Raw genomic sequence first — 24500 nt, forward strand, 5'->3', positions numbered from 1 at the left:
TGCAGTGAGCCATTATCTGCCACTGCATTCCAGCCTGGGCAATAGAGCAAGACACTGTCTCAAAAAAGAAAAAAAAAATTCAGGCTAAATAATATATTAGACCAGTTGAAAGGGATCAATAGAAACATTAAAGAAAGATTCTATAGTGGGTTAGTTCTGCAGTGTCCCCTCAAAATTCATGTCCACCTGCCATCTCAGAATGTGCCCTTTTGGTAACAGGGTCTTTACAGATGTAATTAGTTAAGATGAGATTATGCTGGAAGACTAATGTCCTTATAAGAAGAGGAGAAGGGTCAGGCATGGTGGCTTATGCCTGTAATCCCAGCACTTTGGGAGGCTGAGGCGGGTGGATCACTTGAGATCAGGAGTTCGAGACCAGCCTGGCCAACATGGTGAAACCGTGTCTCTACTAAAAATACACAAATTAGCTAGGTGTAGTGGCAGGCGCCTGTAATCCTGGCTACTCGGGAGGCTGAGGCTTGAGAATCGCTTGAACACAGGAGACAGAGGTTGCAGTGAGCCAAGATCATGCCACTGCACTCCAGCCTAGGCGACAGAGTGAGACTGTCTCAGGAAAAAAAAAAAAAAAAAGGAAGAGGAGAGGAGAAGACATACACAGATGCCCAGCAGAGACAGCAGCCGTATGAAGACAGAGGCAGACATTGGTGTGATGCTGCCCCAAGACAAGGAATGCCAAAGATTGCTAGCAACCACCAGCAAGTGGAAGAGGCAGGGAAGGATTCTTTCCCAGCGCTTGGAGAGAGAGCATGGTCCTGACAACATTTTGATCTCGGACTTCTGGCTTCCAGAACTATGAGAGAATGAAGCTCTGCACCTGTATTTGGTGTTTAGTTACGGTGACCACAGGAAACTGATACATATGCCATGTAGTGCAGCCACTCAACCACAAGGGGCACTGTCTGGCAGCAAGTTCTACAAACACAAACGGTCCAAAATAATCACTGAAGTTCACAGAGAAAGCCATACAAATAGCATTCAAATATTTTTAACGATGATCAACAGGCTACAATTTATCATTTTTAAAAACATAAAACCATTATCATCTTGCTGAATAATTCATGACCTTTGTAACAAACTGGCTGAGAACCACTTTTAAAGAACATCCTGGTCCGGCTATCATTACACACACGGGAGGGTATCTGTAGGATAAATTCCCCCAACAATTCCCTTTTCAGGAAGAGACGCATATTTTTAATTTCAATAGACAACAGCCAAATTGCCCTCCAAAGAGGAGGTACATTACACTCGCCAGAAATATACATAAATGGCTGGTTTTCCCCAGGCTTGGCAATACTTTGCCAAGCTAAGAGGTAAGAACGGGCTTTAAAATAAACCCTGATGCAGTTCCCAAGGAGAGGACTGGGGCCTTCGGACCCACATTTCCCAGCACAGGTGCTTCACCAGCCTGCCATGGCCCCTTCTCTGTCCAGTTTAGCAAGGGTGTGGCAGATTTCCTTTCAGGCACAGAGCCCAGCCTTCCAGACATCACACTTAAACTGGTTCCTACCACATTTGCAAGGAGAATCTCTTCTCCCAAGTCGGCAGTGTTTACAATAAGCAGTATGCTTTTCCCTGAGTCACTCTGAATATAGAGACCAGAAACCAATTCCAGGGTAGCAAAGGGACAGCCACCATGGTGACCTCAAGCATACAAATCACACACCTGCTTGTCCTGCCTGGTCAAGCCCTGTTGGGACCGTGCATAATCCTGACCCCAGCACTCAGGCACAGAACACTTAGGAGAGGAAGGCGAGGTTTCAGCTACATGAGGTGGCATCATAGGAATTGTCTTCTCCCTGACACCCCCCATGGCACTCAACAGCCTCATTGTCCTGACCCTAAGCCACTTTGTGACCCACCCCTGGGAAGGGCAGGCAGTGAAGAACTAGGGATAGAGAAGAGGAGGTGGGGAGTTACCAAGCTGTTTGCTGACCTCTTCATTTGACTCAGAACCTGACCTTAATCTTGCTTCCAGAAAAACAATGGGCCCCATTCCTGCCCAAGCTTGCCTTCTGCAACCCAGACTTTCTTAGAACGTGATGGGAGTCAAGAGCGCTTTCTTTAAGGCGAAGCTGTAGACAGGTTCCCCTTACCTCCCACCTCTGCCCACATTATCTGCCTCTAGCAAATAATGGTAGTCATGACTGTGCCTGTTACCCAGGAGAACACCAATCAATGGCTGTAAAGACATGAAGGTATGGTTTTAGATGGTGTCTGCCTGCCTTTGCTGAAAAAATGTAAGAACAGCAAACATTTATGTATTACCGTTTGTCAGTACTGCTCTAAGCACTTTTATAATATTAAACATTCATGCTGTACTCCTTACAGCAATCGTAAGAGCTAGGCACTAAAACTATTCCCATTGTACAGATGAGCAAACTGAGACACTGAGAGATTGGGAACCTTGCCCAAGATCACACAGTGAGTAAGTAGGAGCTACAATAAGGAGCCATGAAGGCAGGGAGCTCCACTCCTGCCCTTCCCAGGCCTCTGTTCACTCCTGAGCATGACTGGTACCTAACAGGTGCTCAGACAGTTGCTGGATGCAGATGAGGGAACGGCTGTGGACATTCAGTCCTTCAGACCACAAAAGGACTTTGGAAGGAGAAGAACCCTGGAAGAATGCCATGTTACTGGCAAAGGTTTGGGTTCTTACCCAGTGATTTGGTAAACACAAAGGGACAATGGCATTAATGATAGCAAAGCCAATCTAAACAGAATCACAGCAGTAAACCACCAGAACCCACAACTTTTTTTTTTTTTTTTTTTTTTGAGACAGAGTTTTGCTCTTGTTGCCCAGGCTGGAATGCAATGGCACCATCTCAGCTCGCCACAACCTCCACCTCCCGGGCTCACCCAATCCTCCCAGCTGGAACTACTGCACACACCACCACACTCAGCTAATTTTTGTATTTTTGGTAGAGACAGGGTTTCACTATGTTGCCCAGGCTGGACTCAAGCTACCCACCTACCTCAGCCTCCCAAAGTGCTAGAATTACAGGCATGAGCCACCATGCCTGGCCACCAGTATTTTGCCAGGCTGGAGTGCAGTGGCACAATCTCGGCTCACTGCAACCTCCGCCTCCCGAGTTCAAGCAATTCTTCTGCCTCAGCGTCCCTGAGTAGCTGGGACTACAGGCACGCACCACCACACCCAGCTGATTTTTGTATTTGTAGTAGAGATGGGGTTTCAGCATGTTGGCCAGATTGTTCTCAATCTCTTGACCTTGTGATCCACCCTCCTCAGCCTGTTGGGATTACAGGCGCGAGCCACTGAGCCCGGCCCAGTCTTTTTCTTGAAAAATCTGCTCACAATTCCAATTATTTGCGCAATGCTGTACTAAGTACAAGAGAAAGGTGTTTCCTTGCAGCCAGGACAGAAGGTAGGAATCTTCCTGTAACTGCAGTCCTTTCTATGGCCACTAAAACAAATTACCACAAACTGAGGGGCGTGAGATAACACACGTTTATGATCTTACCATTCTGGAGGTTAGAAGTCCTAAAGTCAAGGTATCAGAGCCGTGCTCCTTCCAGAATCCCTGAGGGAGGAACCCCTCTGCTGTCCTGCCAACTTCTGGAGGCTGTCTGTGTTCCTTGGCACATGCCCTTCCTCCATCTCCAAATCTCTCCTGACCTCTGCTTCTACCACATCTTCGTCTTGGACCCTTCTGCCTCCCTCCCATAAAGACCCTTGTGTCTACACTGGACCCACCTTGGTTACCCAGGCTAATCTCCCCACATCAAGATCCGTAATCACTTCTGCAAAGTCCCTCTTGTGAAGGAAAGCAAATTCACAGGCTCTGCAGATTCTAATGCAGACCTCTTGGGGGAGGGGCATTATTCTGTCGACGGCAATAACCGGAGCCATTTCTTTCTTTCTTTCTTTTTCTTTTTTTTTTTTTTGAGACAAAGTCTCAGTCTATTGCCAGCCTCCAGTGCCGTGGTGTGATCTTGGCTCACTGCAACCTCCACCCCCTGGGTTCAAGCAATTCTCCTGCCTCAGCCTCCTGAGTAGCTGAGACTACAGATGGACGCCACCACACCTGGGTTTTTTTTTTTTTTTTTTTGAGACAGAGTCTCACTCTGTCTCTGTCACCCAGGCTGGAATGCAGTGGCCTGATCTCGGCTCACTGCAAGCTCTGCCTCCCAGGTTCACACCATTCTCCTGCCTCAGCCGTCCTGAGTAGCTGGGACTACAGGCGACTGCCACCATGCCCGGCCAGTTATTTTTTCGTATTTTTAGTAGAGACAGGGTTTCACCGTGTTAGCCAGGATAGTCTTGAACTCCTGGCTTCAAGTGATCTGCCTGCCTTGGCCTCCCAAAGTGCTGGGATTACAGGTATGAGCCACAGGGGAAAAAAAAAAAATCACTTTCCCAATCTGCAAAATGGCTACTGTCCTCAATTTCCCCAAACTAATCCCTCTCAATGGTGACCTCAAATCTCTCACCCTCCAAAGAGATAACAGATGCCCTCAGGAAGGCCTTAGTTTCCCCAACATGCCTGGGTCTAAACCCACACACTCTGCCTTCCCTTCTGTTACAAGAGAAGAGGTGTGCTGCTTCCCCCTCCACACCCCCACCTGATTCCTGGATCCGCCCGTGCTTGGTCTTCCCACACATTTTGTTCTTGCAATTCTTCCTTTTCTTCGACTGTTCTCTCTCTGAGATTATTGTCATTACATAAAAACATGCTTTAATATCTCTCTCGGCTTTTGAAATTCTTTAAAAAGGAGTTCAGTTGTGCAATGTGAGTTCATTGACCACAATGGATTTAAGTTAGAAATCAATCGCAAGATAGCCGGAAAAATCCCCAAGTAAGTTGGAAACTTAAAAAATACACTTCTAGCCAGGGGCAGTGGCTCACGCCTGTAATCCCAGCACTTTGGGAGGCCAAGGCAGGCAGAGTGCTTGAGGTCAGGACTTCGAGACCAGCCTGGTCAACATGGTGAAACCCCATCTCTACTAAAAATACAAAAATTAGCTGGGCTTGGTGGCGGGTGCATCCCAGTTACTCAGGAGGCTGAGGCACAAGAATCGCTTAAATCCAGGAGGTGGAGGCTGCAGTGAGCTGAGATGGCACCACTACATTCCAGCCTCAGTGATAGAGCAAGACTCTGTCTCAAAAAATAAATAAATAATAATAAAAATAAAAATAGGCGGCCGGGCTGGAGGGCCCTGCCGGGGGTGGGGGTGGGGGTGGGTGCGGGGAGCCCCGCGGCGGGGGCGGGCGCGGAGTCACGGGGGTGGGGTCACTCGCGGTGGCTCGGGGAGGCCAGCTGGGAGGGGAGGGGGCCGTGGGGGCGGCTCGGCTGAACCAGCCCCGGCTGGGCAGCAGCGGGGACGCCGGGGGCCGGGGCCAGGGCTTTCCGGGCTTAGGTGAGGCCGCCGTGGGCCCCATCTTCCGGCGGTCGCCGGAGTTTGTGGTGATTGTTGCTGCCGCCGCCACCGCCCCGGCTGCCATCTCCTCCTCCTGGGCCGCCGCCTCCTCCTCTTCCTCCTTCTCCTGGGCCGGGCTGATCCCCTCCCCGCTGCCGCCTCCTCCTGGGCTGGGCCCGCGGTGTCTCGTCCCCACGCGGAGCCGCTCCTGCCGCCGCCGCCGCCGCCTCCTCATTCATCCTCGTGCACCACAGGCGGCACAGGCACCAAGATGTCCAACCGAGTGGTCTGCCGAGAAGCCAGTCACGCCGGGAGCTGGTACACAGCCTCAGGACCGCGGCTGAATGCACAGCTAGAAGGTTGGCTTTCACAAGTACAGTCTACAGAAAGACCTGCTAGAGCCATTATTGCCCCCCATGCAGGATATACGTACTGTGGGTCTTGTGCTGCCCATGCTTATAAACAAGTGGATCCGTCTATTACCCGGAGAATTTTCATCCTTGGGCCTTCTCATCATGTGCCCCTCTCTCGATGTGCACTTTCCAGTGTGGATATATATAGGACACCTCTGTATGACCTTCGTATTGACCAAAAGATTTACGGAGAACTATGGAAGACAGGAATGTTTGAACGCATGTCTCTGCAGACAGATGAAGATGAACACAGTATTGAAATGCATTTGCCTTATACAGCTAAAGCCATGGAAAGCCATAAGGATGAGTTTACCATTATTCCTGTACTGGTTGGAGCTCTGAGTGAGTCAAAAGAACAGGAATTCGGAACTTTTCAGTAAATATCTAGCGGATCCTAGTAATCTCTTTGTGGTTTCTTCTGATTTCTGCCATTGGGGTCAAAGGTTCCGTTACAGTTACTATGATGAATCCCAGGGGGAGATTTATAGATCCATTGAACATCTAGATAAAATGGGTATGAGTATTATAGAACAATTAGACCCTGTATCTTTTAGCAATTACTTGAAGAAATACCATAATACTATATGTGGAAGACATCCCATTGGGGTGTTATTAAATGCTATCACAGAGCTCCAGAAGAATGGAATGAATATGAGTTTTTCGTTTTTGAATTATGCCCAGTCGAGCCAGTGTAGAAACTGGCAAGACAGTTGTGAGTTATGCAGCTGGAGCACTCACGGTCCACTGAAGCTCTGAATCCTCAGGGATGCCACCTGCACATTCTCATACTCTGTCCGGGGTCCCAGCCTAGCCTTTACCATGATACTGGTCCTGGTTTTGGGGGATTCTGAAACCTCAAACTAACAGAACTTTCTTCTCTTTTTTTCTAGTAGGTGTAGTCCTTCCTTAATTTCAACTCATTAAAAAATGCTTTATAGTTTAGGGCAGTGGAAGGAAGGCTGGCATCAAAATATTTTGATCAAAAAAGATGACAATGTAAAGGCTCAGTTGTGGCAGACAGTTTTTTGAAAGTAACTTGTAAAGCATTTACCATATCCTAAATTTGCACTCTTTGCAGACTTGTGCACATATATTCCGCTTTCAGAATAGTTTTGCAAATTGTACACAAACAAAAAGGTGGAAGCTTTTTAATAAAGAAATTGCATTTATAAATGATCTGTATTAGAATATAATAAATCTCCAGTTATAGTCAATTACTACCCATGTTGTACAACAGATACCTTCTATTTTAGTTGCTAATAAAGGGCTACACAACTCAAAATAAATAAATAAATAAATAAATAATTAAAAAAATAAATAAAAATAAACTGAATGAAATTGAAAACATATCAATGTGAGATGCCACTAAAGTCATACTAAAAGGGAATTTACACCGCTTACTGCCTACATTAGAAAAGAAGTCTCAAATCAATGCAAATCAATGACTTCTGCCTTTACAGTAAGAAACCAGAAAAAGAGCAAATAAAATCCAGTAAGCAGAAGAAAGGAAACAAAGATCAGAACAGAAATTAATATAATCAGGAAAAGAGAGAGAGAGAGAATCATTGTAACCAGAAGTTTGAGGAAAATCAAATCAATTGGTAAACCTCTAGCCAGACAGATCAGAAAAAAAACACGAAAGACACAAACCAGTCTCAGAAATGACAGGTAGCATCATTACCAACATTAAAAGGATAAGGGCATGTTAAAAGGATAAGGGTATCAATAGAATCAACACCTTAGATGAAATATATAAAAAATTTGAGCTCTTTCTCAGTGACCAGGGCCTGTGCTTAGGCATAGACGGGCAAGTGGAGCCAACATGCCAGCGGCCCAGAGCTGGGTTTGTCGCCAAACTTATGTGACCCCGCAGAGACCCTTTGAGAAACCTCATCTCGACCAAAAGCTAAAGCTGATCGGTGAGTATGGGCTCCAGAACAAATGTGAGGTCTGGAGGGTCAAATTTACCCTGGTCAAGATCCATAAGGCCGCCCGGGAGCTGCTGACGCTTGATGAGAAGGACCCATGGCGTCTGTTCGAAGGCATTGCCCTGCTGCAGTGGCTGGTCCGCACTGGGGTGCTGGGTGAGGGCAAGATGAAGCTGGATTACGTCCTGGGCCTGAAGATCAATGATTTCTTAGAGATGCCTACAGACCCAGGTCTTCAAGCTTGGCTTGGCTAAGTCCATCTGCCACGCTCATGTGCTGATCCAACAGTGTCATATCCGTGTCCGTGAGCAGGTGGTAAATATCCTGTTCTTCACTGTCCGCCTGGATTCCCAGAAGCACATCGACTTCTCCCTCTGCTTCCCTATTGGGGTGGCCAAACCCAGCCACATGAAGAGGAAGAATGCCAGCAAGGGCCAGGGTGGGGCTGGAGCCAGAGATGACGAGGAGGAGGATTAATCCTGCTTGTCCCCTCCTGGGCTGGTGGATTGTCTAGTTTTCCTGCCAAATGATAAAACAGGATCAATGCTTTATTTAAAAAAATAAAATTGTGAAAAACAGAAATTAAGGTCACTCAGGAAGAACTAGGCCAGGCACGGTGACACAAGCCTGTAATACCAGCACTTTGAGAGGCCAAGGAGGGAGAAGCGATGTAGCCCAGGAGTTCAACCAGTCTGAGCAACACAGTGAGACCCCCATCTCTAAAAAAAAAATAAAAATAAAATAAAGTAAAAAATTATCCAGGCAGGCCGGGTGTGGTGGCTCACGCCTGTAATCCCAGCACTTTGGGGGCCAAGGCGGGTGGATCACGAGGTCAGGAGTTCGAGACCAGCCTGGCCAACATGGTGAAACCCCGTCTCTACTAAAAATACAAAAATTAGCTGGGCGTAGTGGCAGCGCCTGTAATCCCAGCTACTCAGGAGCCTGAGGCAGGAGAATCGTTGGAACCCAGGATGCGGAGGTTGCAGTGAGCCAAGATCGCGCCACTGCACTCCAGCCTGGGTGACAGAGCAAAACTCCATCTCAAAAAAAAAAAAAAAAAAAAAAAAGAAATTATCCAGGCATGACTGTGGCACACTTGTAGTCCCAGCTACTAGGGAGGCTAAAGGGGAGGATCACCTGAGCTCAGGAGATTGACGCTACAGTGAGCCACGACTGCAGCACTGCACTCCAGCCTGGGTGACAGAGAAGACCCTATTAAAAAAAAAAAAAAACAGAAATAGAAAGCCTAAATAGCCCCGTATCCTTAAAACAAGGTTCCAAATGATCTTTTTTTTTTGAGAAGTCTCACTCTGTTGCACAGGTTGGAGTGCAGTGGTGCAATCTCGGTTTACTGCAATCTCCGCCACCCGGGTTCAAGCAGTTCTCCTGCCTCAGCCTCCTAAGTAGCTGGGATTACAGGCACATGCCACCACACCCAGATAATTTTTGTATTTTTAGTAGAGATGGGGGTTTCACCATGTTGGTCAGGCTGGTCTTGAACTCCTGACCGCGTAATCCACCCGCCTCAGCCTCCCAAAGTGCTGGGATTACAGGTGTGAGCCACCGCGCCCAGACCTAATGATCTTTAGGAGAAAAAAGAAGGAAATACTGGGGGGGGCACAGTAGGAGATCACAGCAGGGGCCCACCTCCGGAACCGCAAGTAAGGACTTGAGAGAGAAGGTAGAGTCAGAGTAACAGAGACACAGGCGGGTTAGCCAGCTCTGCATGGAAAAGGCTGAGTCGTGATGATGTCATAGTTCTCCCCAGATCTCAAAGTCACTGATCAAACAACTCAGTTTACACTGAAGACGATGGATGAGACTCTAATTTTGTGCCCACAGCTTGACACACCTTTGGGAATTTGGTTTCAGTTTAACTTTCTTTGCCGGTACACAGATCTGTGAGAATATATGATCAATCCAGATCTTTATAGATCTATATCCTCCCTGGACAAACCTAAATGCAGACACTTTTAGCACCCGTAGGAGTTAGGTAGGATTAAATAAAAACATTCCCTCCCACTTGGGGGCACATTCACTGGGAATCCCAGAGCGATGTCGCCTGCCCACACCTGCTAAGTGCGCTCACAGGGCATCTAGTTCCCTCTCTTGAGTTTCTTTTAAGCAAGCAAGGCAACCTATGTCCAGAGAAGCAGTTACTGTGTCTAAGTAAGTCACTGCATCTTAGGAAAAAGCAAACATTCGCATTTTGCAGTGCATGATGGGCGCACACCCAAGAAAATTACTCAGCACTTGTTTTTCTCACTTTGGGGTTTTCCCAAAATAATTTCTTCAGTCCAGTTGCCATGAATCTGGAGCCCCCGACTGACCCATCAAGGTCCGATTTGGCTTCGGACACCTCGCAGATCACCCCGCGGCTCAGAGCCCGGATCCTGAAGGGCGCAGCGTGGGCAGGGGGCGGGCCCGGGAGTTGGAACAGAGGGCACAGACGGCCCCTCCTCGGAGGGGAGGGACCGAAGCCGGGGCCTTTTTCTTTAAGACTCGCAGCACTGGATCCCAGAACTTAGTCTGCGCGGCGGCATTGACACTAGCTGGGCTCCTCGGGGCGCGCCCCAGGTGGTCCGAAGCCCGGTCCGCCCTCCACGCAGGTGCCCCGCGCTCCCCGCTCAGCCATGTCGTCCTGCAGCCGCGTGGCGCTGGTGACCGGGGCCAACAGGGGCATCGGCTTGGCCATCGCGCGCGAACTGTGCCGACAGTTCTCTGGGGATGTGGTGCTCACCGCGCGGGACATGGCGCGGGGCCAGGCAGCCGTGCAGCAGCTGCAGGCGGAGGGCCTGAGCCCGCGCTTCCACCAACTGGACATCGACGACTTGCAGAGCATCCGCGCCCTGCGCGACTTCCTGCGCAAGGAGTACGGGGGGCTCAATGTACTGGTCAACAACGCGGCCGTCGCCTTCAAGAGTAGGTGCAGGGCTTGGGTTGGGGCCCCCTGGAGCGCTCCGAGGGTGCGGAGGTGGCCAGCCGCAGGCTCCCCACCCGTCCACTTGAGTGACCGAGGAGGGTGGCGCCGACCCCTAGGGATGCGCTCAGCCCACGCCTCCCGCGAGGCGGTTTTCGCTTTCCGTGATTCGCTGAGCCCCAGGCGGGCCCGGCGACAAACAGCGCGCCCCGCCCGCCGGCCTGTGCGGGCCTGTGCGCGGCCCGGGGCCCTCCCCGAACTGTCAGCCGCTGCTGTGTGCAGGAAAACTGGCCTCCTGGGAGGGGGCAACGCCCTGCTAGAGTTCATCAGCTTTCCTTCCAACGCGAGAAACATTTTCTCTGCAAAGAAAGGGTCTCCGCTCGCTTTGGGCTTTCGCTTTCCTTGAAAGGGCGCATTCATAGATGCCCAGAGGCATTTGCTCGGGAAAGGAAATGAATCGCTAAAACAGGATTAGCGCGCACTTGCCCTTGGTGGACTTGACAATTTGTGTAATGCAGAGCTTTGATAGGCTCTGGCAAAAAGGAAGCGAGCCTTCTCGTTCCCCCACCCCCGCCCGGGGAGCTTATGTTTGTTATAAAATACGTGCGTGTGGTCTTAAAAGCATCTTCCTTAAGGAGAGGGGCGGGGATCAAGAGATTACTTATTCTAACTACTACTGAAGAAAATTACAGGAGGGCGCAGTGGCTCACGCCTGTAATGCCAGCACTTTGGGAGGCCGAGGCAGGAGAAACGCTTGAACCTGGGAGGCAGTGAGCCGAGATCGCGCCACTGCATTCCAGACTGGGCGACAGAGCGAGACTCCGTATGAAAAAAAAAAAAAAAGTTACTACGAAGAAATAAACAGGCCGGCTTCACCTCCAACCTAGTGGGGAAAAAAAGCCTAAGAGGGAGTGAAATGAAGGATGGGGGAGCAGAAGTCTCCACCCCTCCCTTTGGCCCTAGGCACTCCGCATTGTTGTGCATGGGGACCTGAGACTTTCTTTGACCCGCACGGGCAACTCAGCCTGCCGGCTTTCTGAGAGCTGGGGTGCAGGAGTGGGGATTAACACCCCCTAATGCAGCCCTCAGCCATGGGCTGAGAGATTGGTGGATAAATACCCGGCTTCCTGGACGACAGGCGGAGGGACTTCCCCTTGCCTTTCAAGGTATGGGGAATGGACCACCAACAGCTGCAAACCTGGGCGCTCCTGGCAAGGCAGAATCTCCCGCCTTGCCCCACACCTGCTGAATCAAAATCTGCTTTTCCGCTGGGCGCGGTGGCTCACGCCTGTAATCCCAGCACTTTGGGAGGCTGAGGCAGGCAGATAACCTGAGGTCAGGAGTTCAAGACCAGCCTGGGAAACATGGTGAAACACCAACTCTACTAAAAATACAAAAATTAGCTGGGCATGGTGGCTCACTCCTGTAATCCCAGCTACTCGGGAGGCTCAGGCACAAGAACCGCTTCAACCCAGGAGGCAGAGGTTGCAGGAAGAGGAGATTGCACCCCTGCACTGCAGCCTGGGCGACAGAGCGAGACTCTGCCTCAAAAAAAAAAAAAAAAAAAAAAAAATCTGCATTTCAACAGAATCCCCAGCTCCCTCCTACGCACCTTTAAGTTTAAGAAGTGGTAGTCAAAGCCAAGTGTTCTCAAGGTGTGGCTGGAAACCAGTAGCTGTCACATCATCTGGGAACCTAGAAATGCAAACTCAGGCCAGGTGCGATGGCTCACGCCTGTAATCCCAGCACTTTGGGAAGCCGAGGCGGGTGGATCACATGAGGTCAGGAGTTGGGGACCAGCCTGGCCAACATGGCGAAACCCTGTCTCTGCAAAAAGTAAAAAAATTAGCTGGGTGTGGTGGCATGTGCCTGTAATCCCAGCTACTCCAGAGGCTGAGGCAGGAGAATCACTTGAACCCAGGAGGTGGAGGTTGCAGTGAGCCGAGATCGCGCCACTGCACTCCAGCCTGGGTGACAGAGGAAGAAAAGAAAGAAAGAAAGAAAGAAAAGAAAGGAAGAAAGGAAGGAAGGAAGGAAGGAAGGAAGGAAGGAAGGAAGGAAAGAAAATGCAAATTCTGGAGCCCTTACTCCAGCCCTTTGCAATCAGAAACTCCAATGGTGAGGCCCAGGAAGCTGTGTTTTAACAGGCTCTACAAGTGATTCGGATGCAGACTAAAGTTTGAGAATCACTGACCTCGTTCTTAAAAATTGTTTTAAAATTAACTTGTTTTTCCTTTAGTTGTTAGGAGTTAGGATCCACTTTGTCATGTGAGTTTCAGGGGGAAAAATATGACTTTCTTTTTGTTTCTTTCTCTTTTTGAAAGGTGATGATCCAATGCCCTTTGACATTAAAGCTGAGATGACACTGAAGACAAATTTTTTTGCCACTAGAAACATGTGCAACGAGTTACTGCCGATAATGAAACCTCATGGTAAGCCCAACGTGTGGACAGTCGGGTTGCATCCCTCAGTAAGAAGTGGGCTACAGGCTTCCCGGAGCAGGGCTACCCTGCAGAAATCACTCAGGGGTGCTATTTCTCTGAAGGGGGAAAAATAGAAAATTGCTTCATTTTCCCACAGTGTTTGGTTTCTCACTCCAACATTTTAGTTTAGTTTAGTTTTGTTTTGTTTGGCAGTGGGGTGGGTGGTGGGAAGAAATTTTGCTCTTGTTGTGCAGGCTGTAGTGCAATGGTGTGATCTTGGCTCACTGCAACCTCCACCTCCCGGGGTCAAGCAATTCTCCTGCCTCAGCCTCCCGAGTAGCTGGGATTACAGGCACCCACCACCACACCCGGCTAATTTTTTATATTTTTAGTAGAGACATGGTTTCACCATGTTGGCCAGGCTAGTCTTGAACTCCTGACCTTCAGGTGATCCACCCACCTTGGCCTCCCAAAGTGTTAGAATTACAGGCGTGAGCCACTATGCCCAGCCTTAGCTTTAAGTTCCAAAGATAAGTGTGACATATCACAATGCTTTTGGGATCCATGTCATGAACTCAATCCTAGAATGATAGAATGCTGTGAGTCCCCAAAGGCCGCTTGCCTCTGGTCAATCTCATGAGTCCTCCAGCCCTCCAAGGTGTTGGGCCCACATCTAGCTCATCTCTGGACCTTGGTATCTGTTTTAGCATTACAACTTTTCCTATATTCCTTTCTTCTTGTACCAAACTTTCTCAAGTTGATTCAGAAAACCCAAAAGAAATTTTCTTTTCTTTTTTTTTCTTTCTTTTTTTTTTTTTTTTTTTTTGAGACAGAGTCTCGCTCTGTCATCCAGGCTAGAGTACAGTGGCACAATTTCGGCTCACTGTAGTCTCCGCCTCCCAGGTTCAAGCGATTCTCCTGTCTCAGCCTCTGGAGTAGCTGGGATTACAGGTGTGCACCACCACGCCCAGCTCATTTTGTATTTTTAGTACAGATGGGATTTCACTATGTTGGCCAGGCTGGTCTCAAACTCCTGACCTCAAGTGATCCACCCACCTCTGCCTCCCAAAATGCTGGGATTACAGGTGTGAGCCACCATGTCCGAACGAGAAATTTTCTTTATTAGGAAATATCTTGCCTATACCTGCAGGTATTCAATAAATGTTACTATTATACTTTTCCTACAAACATTGGAGTGCCTGCCATATTCCAGGCATTATGCTGGGATCTGGGTGTGCAATGGTGAGCATTATAGACAGGGACCATCTCATTGGTGGAGCTGAAACTCTAGTGGGGGAGATATCCATTAGCAAAGAATCTGAAGTGTGAAATGACAGCTGTGCTGGGGTACAGGGAAGCTTGCTTCCTTGAGGATTTTCTTCCCCAAGAAGTTAACTGTGGATTCTTAGAACTGTGGTTTTTATTAAAAATGTGCTTTCTTTTTCTTTTTCTTTTTTTTTTTGACAGAGTTTCGCTCTGTTGCCCAGGCTGGAGTGCAATGACAGGATCTCAGCTCACTGCAACCTCCACCTTCTGGGTTCAAGGGATTCTCCTGCCTTAGCCTCCTGAGTAGCTGGGACTACAGGCGTGTGCCGCTACGCCCGGCTAATTTTTATATTTTTAGTAGAGACAGGGCTTTGCCATGTTGGCCAGGCTGGTCTCGAACTCCTGACCTCAAGTGATTCATCTGCCTCAGCCTCCCAAAGTGCTGGGATTACAGGCGTGAGCTACCGCACCTGGACAGAAGTGTGCTTTTCTTAATTTAACATTTCGAATATGGATTATTGGCCGGGTGTGGTGGCTCATGCCTGTAATCTCAGCACTTTGGGAGGTTGAGGCAGGAGGATCACTTGAGCCCACGAGTTTAAGACCAGGCTGAAAAATATGGCAAGACCCTCGTCACTTTAAACAAACAAACAAAATTATCTCTGGATGCAAAACCTTTTTTTTTTTTTTTTTTTTTCTGAGACAGAGTCTCCCTCCGTCGCCCAGACTGGAGTGCAGTGGCATGAGCTCAGCTCGCTGCAACCTCCGCCTCTCAGGTACAAGAGATTCTCCGCCCCAGCCTCTCAAGTAGCTGGGTTTACAGGCGAGCACCACCACGCCCAGCTAATTTTTTTGTATTTTTAGTAGAGACAGGGTTTCACCATGTTGGCCAGCTTGATCTCGAATTCCTGACCTCAGGTGATCCACCCGCCTTGGCCTCCCAAAATGCTAGGATTACAGGCTTGAGCCACCGCACTCAGACGCAAAAAGTTCTTAACCTAAGAAGGTGAATGGTGAGAGTTGCACTTGTACTCTGTCAGTTTCTGAGTGGGATGAGATCGTAGAAAGCCTGCAGGGGGAACTGCAGGTGCTTTGAAGGGAATAGAGTTTCTAAATGCAAATCTGAGCCAATATAAACGCACATTTTAAAAACTCTCCTTTTTACACAGAAGGTAACATTTCATACAATGTTTGCCACTTTGCTTTTTTTACTCCTTATGTCTGGGGCTCTCTCCAGGTTTGGTCAGAAAGCTTTTATCTTTTTTGTGGCTATATAGGGACGCAGCCATTATAGGGATGTCTTTTACCCAGTGTTGGGAAGTTTTCTCCCGATAAATTTTTGAATGGGAACTTGAGAGCTGCAAGGTATTAAGACACCTTTAAAACTCCATCCCCTTTCAGAGCACCTGCAGTACTCCCTGCAGGCTTTCTCCGATCCCATCCCACTAAAAAGCTGAGCAAGTACAAGAGTACAAGTGCAATTCTCACCATTCACCTTTTTAGGTTAAGAAGTTTTTGTGGCCGGGCACAGTGGCTCACACCTGTAATCCTAGCACTTTGGGAGGCCGAGGCAGGCAGATCACGAGGTCAGGAGATCGAGACCATCCTGGCTAACACGGTGAAACCCCATCTCTACTAAAAATACAAAAAAATTAGCCAGGCATGGTGGTGGGCACCTGTAGTCCCAGCTACTCGGGAGGCTGAGGCAGGAGAATGGCGTGAACCCGGGAGGCGGAACTTGCAGTGAGCCCAGATCGCGCCACTGCACTCCAGCCTGGGCGACAGAGCCACACTCCATCTCAAAAAAAAAAAAAAAAAAAAAAAAAAAAGAAAGAAAGAAAGAAAGAAAAGAAAATATCATAAGAATGGACTTAATCCTGAGCAACATATGGAGACCCCATCTCTACACAAAAAATGAAAATTAAAAATTAGCTGGGCATAGTGGCATGTTCCAGCTTCTTGAGAGACTGAGGTGGGAGGATCGCTTGGGCCCAGGAGGTTGAGGCTGCAGTGAGCTATGATTGTGCCACTGTACTCTAGCCTGGGCGACAGAGCAAGTCCTTGTCTCAGAAAAAAAAAAAAAAAAAAAAAAAATGCATTTAATGCATCTGACCTACCAAACACCATAGGTCAGCCTCGTCTAGCTTCAAGGTGCTTTGAACGCTTACATTAGCCTATAGTCTGGCAAAGTCATCTAACACAAAGCCTATTTTATCATAAAATGTTGAGTATCTTATGTAATTTATTGAATCTGTACTGAAAGTGAAATGCAGAATGGTTGTATGGGGCCTCCAAGTACAGATTCTGCAGAATGCATATCGCTTCCTCATCCATCAGTGAAGTCAGTAAGTCCTAAGTGGAACCATCAGAGGGCAGGGACCATCTGTATTTGACTTGCTTATTTGTTCAAGGTTCTGAGTAAATAGGCCAAGCAACTACTAAGCCACTAGAGGGCGCAACTTGCCTACTCTTTCTAGAGTAAGGCAGCAGGTGTTTCGGGACTGGTGGGGCCACCTGGACCTCAGTGGAGGGTGGTGTGGGTGCAGCCCTTCCCAGGGCTGATGACGCATCTGGCTGACGAGGCTGACTGTCAGCCTCTGGCCTCTCTCCCAGAGGTGTGCCCTCAGATCAAAGAGGACACCTCCTCCCCTTAAGAGGATTTATTTCCTCGAAGGCACAACTTCTATGATCTGTGTTTTTCTTTCTTCCTTTCCCATTTACATTTAATTCCTTGTAGCCGCCAAGTTTCTGAGAACAAAGCTGTTTAGAAAGCAATGAAGAACACAACATCACTGATGTAGTATTCCTGGCCAAAATATTGATGTGACTCTTATCATGAGAACAGACCAATTCACTTTGAGAGAAATACTACAAAATAATGGTCTACAGTCTTCAAAAAAGTCATTGCCAACTACCTTACATTAAAATATATGAAAGAGATGTGACAATTAAATGCAATCCATGGGCCAGGCGCGGTGACTCACGCCTGTAATCCCAGCACTTTGGGAGACCAAGGCGGGCGGATCATGAGGTCAGGAGATTGAGACTATCCTCGCTAACACGGTGAAACCCCGTCTCTACTAAAAATACAAGAAATTAGCCAGGCATGGTGGCGGGCGCCTGTAGTCCCAGCTACTTGGGAGACTGAGGCAGGAGAATGGCATGAACCTGGGAGGTGGAGCTTGCAGTGAGCCGAGATCACGCCACTGCACTCCAGCCTAGGTGACAGAGCGAGACTCCATCTCAAAAAAAAAAAAAAATGCAATCCATGATCCTACTTTGGACCCTGGATTAAAGCAAACAAAAACTGTAAAAGAACATTACTGGGACAATTTGGACACATTTGAATATGGGCTGTATTTTAGATAATAGTGTTGTATAATGATAAATGCCTGGCATGTGGTCATAACTGTAGTAATGTAGGGGAATGCCCTTGCTACCATATATAATACTAAAGTGTTTAAGATGAAGGTTTATGATATCAGCAACTTGGAGAGAAAAAGGGACAGAGAGGGAAAAAGCAAACACAGCAAAATGTTAACAATTAGTGAACTTAGGTGATGGGCATAGGGTATTTATCGAACTATTCTTGCAACTTCTCTGTAACAGGAAAGAAATACATACATACACTTCATCTTTGAAAGTGAGAGAGAGAAGGAAGGAAAGAAATACTGAATAGTACTAGGTACCTGGGGGGATGAGTGAGGTGCTAGTTTCCAAGGACAGAGTGAGGGTATCTCTTGTGGGATTGGGGTCCACAAGAATGTGCAGCTCCCTTGCAATGGGAACTTGTGGGGAATGCCATTCAGAAAATGAAATAAAATCTACAGATCCGGCCAGGTGCAGTGGCTCATGCCTGCAACCCCAGCACTTTGGGAGGCCGAGGAAGGCAGAGCACCTGAGGTCAGGAGTTTGAGACCAGCCTGGCCAACATGGTGAAACCCCATCTCTACTAAAAATACAAAAATTAGCTGGGCATGGTGGCGCACACCTGTAATCCCAGCTACTTGGGAGGCTGAGGCAGGAGAATCACTTAAACCCGAGAGATAGAGGTTGCAGTGAGCTGAGATCGCGCCACTGCACTCCAGCCTGGACAACAGAGCAAGACTCATCTCAAAGAAAAAAAAAAGACCCTACTGGACACAGAGAATATGCATTCAGAATAATATATAGTAAAAGAACTCACTAAAATTAGTGGGGTTTGATGCTGATGAAATGTGTAAATTAACACATTTACTGGTTTTTGGATTTCCACCAGTACTTCAAATTGTTGTAAAATTTTTGGCCTACATATTTGTTTCTATGGGCACATTGTCTCTTTAGTAGCTGTGAATTATGATCAACATGAATATTAATTCATAATTTAATGAATATTAATATTATCAAATAGGGACTAAAAAGTAATGAAATCAGGCCGGATGCAGTGGCTCACGCCTATAATCCTAGCACTTTGGGAGGCCAAGGCAGGCAGATCTCCTGAGCTCAGGAGTTTGCGACCAGCCCGGCCAACATGGAGAAACCCCGTTTCTACGAAAAATACAATAATTATTTGAGTGCAGTGGTGTGTGCCTGTGGGCCCAGCTATTTGTGGGGCTGAGACAGGAGGATCACTTGAGTCTGGGAAGTGGAGGCTACAGTGAGCCGAGATCATGCCACTGCACTCCAGCTTGGGTGGCAGAGTGAGATTCTGTCTCAAAAAAAAAAAAAAGTAATGAAATAAAAACCAGGATGGAAAAACAGCCCATTCCACACGTGAAGTGTCCATAATGAAGGACAGGCAGAGTCATCCCCAGGGATTCCTTACTGCTGGTTGTGGCACTAAGGAATTGGGGTGGCTGCCCACTGTCCTAGGACATTGGGTGTGCCTAGGAAATTGAGAGCTTTAGTCCTTAGGGTGAGAGCACTGTCCCTTGGAAAGCAGGTTTATAAGTACTTGGAGTGTGTATGCTGGGAAGAAGCGGTTTTATAAAACTGCCAGCGGGCTGGGCACACGGTGGCTCACACCTGTAATCCTAGCACTTTGGGAGGCCAAAGCGGGCGGATCTCTTGAGGTCAGGAGTTCAAGCCCAGTATGGCCAACATGGTGAAACCTCATCTCTACTAAAAAAAATACAAAAATTAGCTGGGCATGGTGGCACACACCTTCATCCCAGCTACTTGGGAGGCTGAAGCAGTAGAATCACTTGATCTTGGGAGGCGGAGGTTGCAGTGAACCGAGATTGTGCCACTGCACTGCAGCCTAGGCAACAAAACAAGACTCTGTCTCACAAAACAAAATAAAAACATTTTAGGCCAGGTGTAGTGGCTCACGCCTGTAATTCCAGCACTTTGGGAGGCCGAGGTGGGCAGATCACTTCAGGTCAGGAGTTCAATACCAGCCTGGCCAACATGGCAAAACCCCATCTCTACTAAAATTACAAAAATTAGCTGGGCATGGTGGTGGGCACCTGTAGTCCCAGCTACTTGGGAGGCTGTTGCAGGAGAATTGCTTGAACCCGGAAGTCAGAGGTTGCAGTGAGCCAAGATTGTGCCACTGCACTCCAGCCTGCATGATAGAGCAAGATTGCGTCTTAAAAAATAAATAAATAAATTTAAGTAAAAGTAAAAATAAAACTGCCTGGGGAATCTACAAATTTACTACCTCACCCATCTCTCAGCGAATCCCTGAGAAAGGGAGCCCCTCCTGTCACTGATGGAGGTGTGTTCTTCCCCTTGGGAGAATAGGGCCAAAAAAATTAAATCCCATGGGTGCATAGATTTTATGCCTTCTATAGTCACATTTTTAATCTTTTTTTAAATTTGATTATTACTTTTTGAGAAAGGGTCTCATTCGTGTCACCCAGGCTGGAGTGTAGTGGAGTGTAGTGGTGTGATCATGGCTCACTGCAATCTCTACTTCCTGGATTCAGGTGATCCTCTTACCTCAGCTTCCTGAGTAGCTGAGACCACAGGCACACGCCACCACACCCAGCTAATTTTTCTATTGTTAGTAGAGACAGAGTTTTGCCATGTTGCCCAGGCTGGTCTTGAACTCCTGGGTTCAAGTGATCCACTCCTCTCAGCCTCCCAAAGTGCTGGGATTACAGGTATAAGCCACAGCATCCAGCCACTTTTTTGTTTTTAATCAGCAATTAAACCTACACAATGGCCAGGTGCGGTGGCTCACACCTGTAATCTCAGCATTTTGGGAAGCTGAGGCAGGCAGATCACTTGATGTCAGGAGTTCAAGACCAGCCTGGCCAACATGGTGAGCCCCTGTCTCTACTAAAAATACAAAAATTAGCCAGAATATGGTGGCTCACGCCTGTAATTCCAGCTACTCAGGAGGCTGAGGCAGGAGAATTGCTTGAACCCGGGAGGTGGAGTTTGCAGTGGGCCGAGATGGCACCACTGCACTCTAGCCTGGGCAACAGGGCGAGACTCTGTCTCAAAAAAAAAAAAAAAAACCTGCACCAAGACTCAATCATATGTTTGGTATATTATTCAACCAGTGGTTGTACCTCTGTGATATGCTTTCATATATTTATCATTCTGTTTCAGGGAGAGTGGTGAATATCAGTAGTTTACAGTGTTTAAGGGCTTTTGAAAACTGCAGTGAAGATCTGCAGGAAAGGTTCCACAGTGAGACACTCACAGAGGGAGACCTGGTGGATCTCATGAAAAAGTTTGTGGAGGACACAAAAAATGAGGTGCATGAGAGGGAAGGCTGGCCCAACTCACCTTATGGGGTGTCCAAGTTGGGGGTCACGGTCTTATCGAGGATCCTGGCCAGGCGTCTGGATGAGAAGAGGAAAGCTGACAGGATTCTGGTGAATGCGTGCTGCCCAGGACCAGTGAAGACAGACATGGATGGGAAAGACAGCATCAGGACTGTGGAGGAGGGGGCTGAGACCCCTGTCTACTTGGCCCTCTTGCCTCCAGATGCCACTGAGCCACAAGGCCAGCTGGTCCATGACAAAGTTGTGCAAAACTGGTAAACGTCTGCTTCGGAGCTTGCTGCTTAATAAATGTTGGTGGAATGAATGAATGAATTGATGCTGTGGTTTGATTATTTCTGTTCTTTTTTTTTTTGAGACAGAGTCTCGCTCTTGTTGCCCAGGCTGGAGTGCAGTGGCATGATCTCAGCTCACTGCAACCTCTGCCACCTGGGTTCAAGCTGTTCTCCTGCCTCAGCCTCCTGAGTAGCTGGGATTACCAGGCATCTGCCATCATGCCTGGCTAATTTTTGTAATTTTAGTAGAGACGGGATTTCACCATGTTGGCCAGGCTGGTCTTGAACTCCTGACCTCAGGTGATCTGCCCAACTTGGCCTCCCAAAGTTCTGGGATTTCAGGCATGAGCCACCGCACCCGGCCTTTTTTTCTTTTTCTTCTCTCTCTCTCTCTCTCTCTTTTTTTGAGATGGAGTTTCTCTCTTGTTGCCCAGGCTGGAGTGCAATGGCATGATCTTCGCTCACCGCAACCTCCGCCTCCCAGGTTTGAATGATTCTCCTGCCTCAGCCTCCCGAGCAGCTGGGATTACAGGCATGTGCCACCACACCTGGCTAATTTTGTATTTTTAGTAGAGATGGGGTTTCTCTATGTTGGTCAGGCTGGTCTTGAACTCCTGACCTCAGGTGATCCACCCACCTCAGCCTCCCAAAGTGCTGGGATTACAGGCATGAGCCACCGCACCCGGCCTCTTTCTGTTCTTGAAAAGGAATGTTCATAAGAATCTCCCTGGGAGAAACGTCTCTAGTTCTGGAATCTGGAGCTGAACAACATTGCTATGCCCAACTCTTCAGCCTGAGAGGGAGAAGAACATAGTCTCAAATTTTAGTGGGCATCGGGACCACCTGGAGGGCTGATTAAGCCAGATTGCTGGTTCTGCTCCCCACACCAATTCACTTCATTTCTAACAAGTTCTCAGGTGGTGCTGACACTGCTGGTGCTGGGACTGCACTTAGAACCACTGGCGTAGCAAGTGGTTTCAGAACTATGGAGCCATTTTCCAGCTGTTCCTTGCTGTTTCCAGTTTTTTGATTCTGTAAGGGTGATGCTTTATCCTCTATTTCCTTAGCTCTGCAAGCTTTCTTTGCATCTCATTCTGTTTTGAGTATATTTTTATTGGTTGTTTTACTTTTTTTTTGTTTGAGACAGAATCTCACTCTGTCGCCCAGGCTAGAGTGCAGTGGCACAATCTCAGCTCACTGCAACCTCTGCCTCCTGGGTTCAAGCAATTCTTCTGCCTCAGCCTCCCAAGCAGCTGGGACTACAGGCGCCCGCCACCATGCCCGCCTAATATTTTGTATTTTTAGTAGAGATGGGGTTTCACCATGTTGGCCAGGCTGGTCTCAAACTCCTGGCCTCAAGTGATCCGCCCACCCCAGCCTCACAAAGTGCTGGGATTACAAGCATGAGCCACCACACCCAGCTGGTTCTTATACTTGCAAAGTAGTAGAGCTTGAAGGACTCAGGAGGAATATCTTCTTTAACTGGGACATGATTTCTTCTAGATTTTTCAGCTGGGTTTTGCATTCTGCATTCCTTCCCAGAATGTTTACAAGGTTGCCCAGCCACCGCAACTTTATCTCTTTACTGAAACACATGCAGATGTCTTCTCCTTAACCTATGCACACCCCCTGTGAACTACAGCCCAGGGTGATTCTTCAGTAACTCCCTAAGCCTTTTTTTTTTTTTTTTAAATTTGAGACAGTGTCTTGCTTTGTTGCCCAGGCTAGAGTGCAGTGGCACGATCATGGGTTACTGCAGCCTCGACCTCCAGGGCAAGAGACTTCCATGACTAAAACCTCAAGTGATCCTCCCACCTCAGCCTCCTAAGTAGCTGGGACTACAGGCATGTGCCATCATGCCCAAATAATTTAATTTTTGGTAGAGACAGGGTCTCACTATGTTGCCCAGGCTGGTCTAGCACTCCTGAACTAAAGTGATCCTCGCTCCTTTGCCTCTCAAAACGCTGGGATTCCAGACATGAGCCACCGCACCCACCCTCTTTCATAATTTTTTTTTTTTTTTCAGACAGAGTCTCGCTCTGTCGCCTGGCTGGAGTGCAGTGGTGCCGTCTTGGCTCACTGCAGCCTCCACCTCCCAGGTTCAAGCAATTCTCCTGCCTCAGCCTCCTGAGTAGAGTGGCTGGGATTACAGGCGTGCACCACCATGCCTGGCTAATTTTTGTATTTTTAGTGGAGATGGGGTTTCGCCATGTAGGCCAGGCTGATCTTGAACTCCTGACCTCAGGTGATCTGCCTGCCTTGGCCTTGCAAAGTGCTGGGATTACAGGAGTGAGCCAAAGCCTCTTTTATAATCATTATGACAATAGGTGAGTTCACATTCTCTGCTTTCAAATGGGATTGGTTTTGCAACAGGCCTCCTGGCTTCTGGTTACACCTTGTAGAAAAAAGTCTTGGAGAGCAAGGAGTCTTCTGAAATAGAAGAAATGTACTCGCAAAGGTTTGCAAGAGTGTCAAGGCTTTGGCAAGAAGGCTAATCACACAAAAAAATTCAGTGGAATTTAAATTCCGGCTGGCCACAGTGGCTCAAGTCTCTGATCCCAGCACTTTGGGAGGCTGAGGCAGGAGGATCACCTGAGGTCAGGTGTTTGAAACCAGCCTGGGCAACACAGCAGGCCTCCATGTCTGCAAACAAATCAAACAAAAATTAGCCAGACATGGTGGCACACACCTGTAGTCCTAGCTACTTGGTAGGCTAAGGTGGAAGGATCACTTGAACCCAGGAGTTCAAGGCTGCAGTGAGCTATGGTCGTACCACTGCACTGCAGCATTCTGGGTGACACAGCCAGACCCTGTCTCTACTTAAAAAGAAAACAAATCCATTGAACGATGGAAAAAAACCAAAGGGAAATAACTACAAATTTGCCAAGATTACCAAGTTTATGATAGGCTGCTCACTGTGTGAAATTAGAAATGTTGTCACTTGATTATCAAACCCACAAATGTCACATCATATCCCCTGACATAGGTAAGCACTGCAGTCATAAGAGATAATGCTGTTTTTCCTTAGGGAATCAGTAAAGTATGGGAATGCTCAAGTTTCTTTTATTTGGGGGAACTGAACTGCACAGGATGACCTGGTTATTTCTGGTTCATCACAGTATGTAGCTATTTGTTTTTCTTAACTCTCTGATTTACAATGG

The 24500-nt window shown here is 47.9% G+C and overlaps 2 protein-coding genes and 1 pseudogene across 2 annotated transcripts; all 3 read left to right on the forward strand.

Moving 5' to 3' along the window:
- Window positions 1–5524: 5524 nt before the first annotated feature.
- LOC100983238 (protein MEMO1-like) lies at window positions 5525–7153 on the forward strand. The gene is given in 3 exon segments (XM_063601370.1): window positions 5525–6178; window positions 6180–6521; window positions 6523–7153. Coding segments are annotated over 3 exon segments (888 nt in total). The 5' UTR covers window positions 5525–5669; the 3' UTR covers window positions 6560–7153.
- Window positions 7154–7576: 423 nt separating this feature from the next.
- Window positions 7577–9019, forward strand: LOC100983579 (small ribosomal subunit protein uS4-like; annotated as a pseudogene).
- A 968-nt stretch (window positions 9020–9987) lies between these two features.
- On the forward strand, window positions 9988–21371 carry CBR3 (carbonyl reductase 3). The gene is made up of 3 exons (XM_003823959.5): window positions 9988–10661; window positions 12984–13091; window positions 20889–21371. The coding sequence occupies exons 1-3, from the start codon at window positions 10373–10375 to the stop codon at window positions 21323–21325; spliced, it is 834 nt and encodes a 277-aa protein (XP_003824007.3). The 5' UTR covers window positions 9988–10372; the 3' UTR covers window positions 21326–21371.
- Window positions 21372–24500: the final 3129 nt, after the last annotated feature.

The sequence above is a fragment of the Pan paniscus genome, chromosome 22 (genome assembly GCF_029289425.2).
Source record: "Pan paniscus chromosome 22, NHGRI_mPanPan1-v2.0_pri, whole genome shotgun sequence".
In the NCBI taxonomy this organism is placed as follows: domain Eukaryota; kingdom Metazoa; phylum Chordata; class Mammalia; order Primates; family Hominidae; genus Pan; species Pan paniscus.

Coding starts and splice junctions, on each gene's coding strand:
- CBR3 (XM_003823959.5), top strand. CDS start 10,373: ATGTCGTCCTGCAGCCGCGTGGCGCTGGTGACCGGGGCCAACAGGGGC. Junction 10,662..12,983: donor CGCGGCCGTCGCCTTCAAGA/GTAGGTGCAGGG, acceptor TCTTTTTGAAAG/GTGATGATCCAATGCCCTTT. Junction 13,092..20,888: donor GCCGATAATGAAACCTCATG/GTAAGCCCAACG, acceptor ATTCTGTTTCAG/GGAGAGTGGTGAATATCAGT.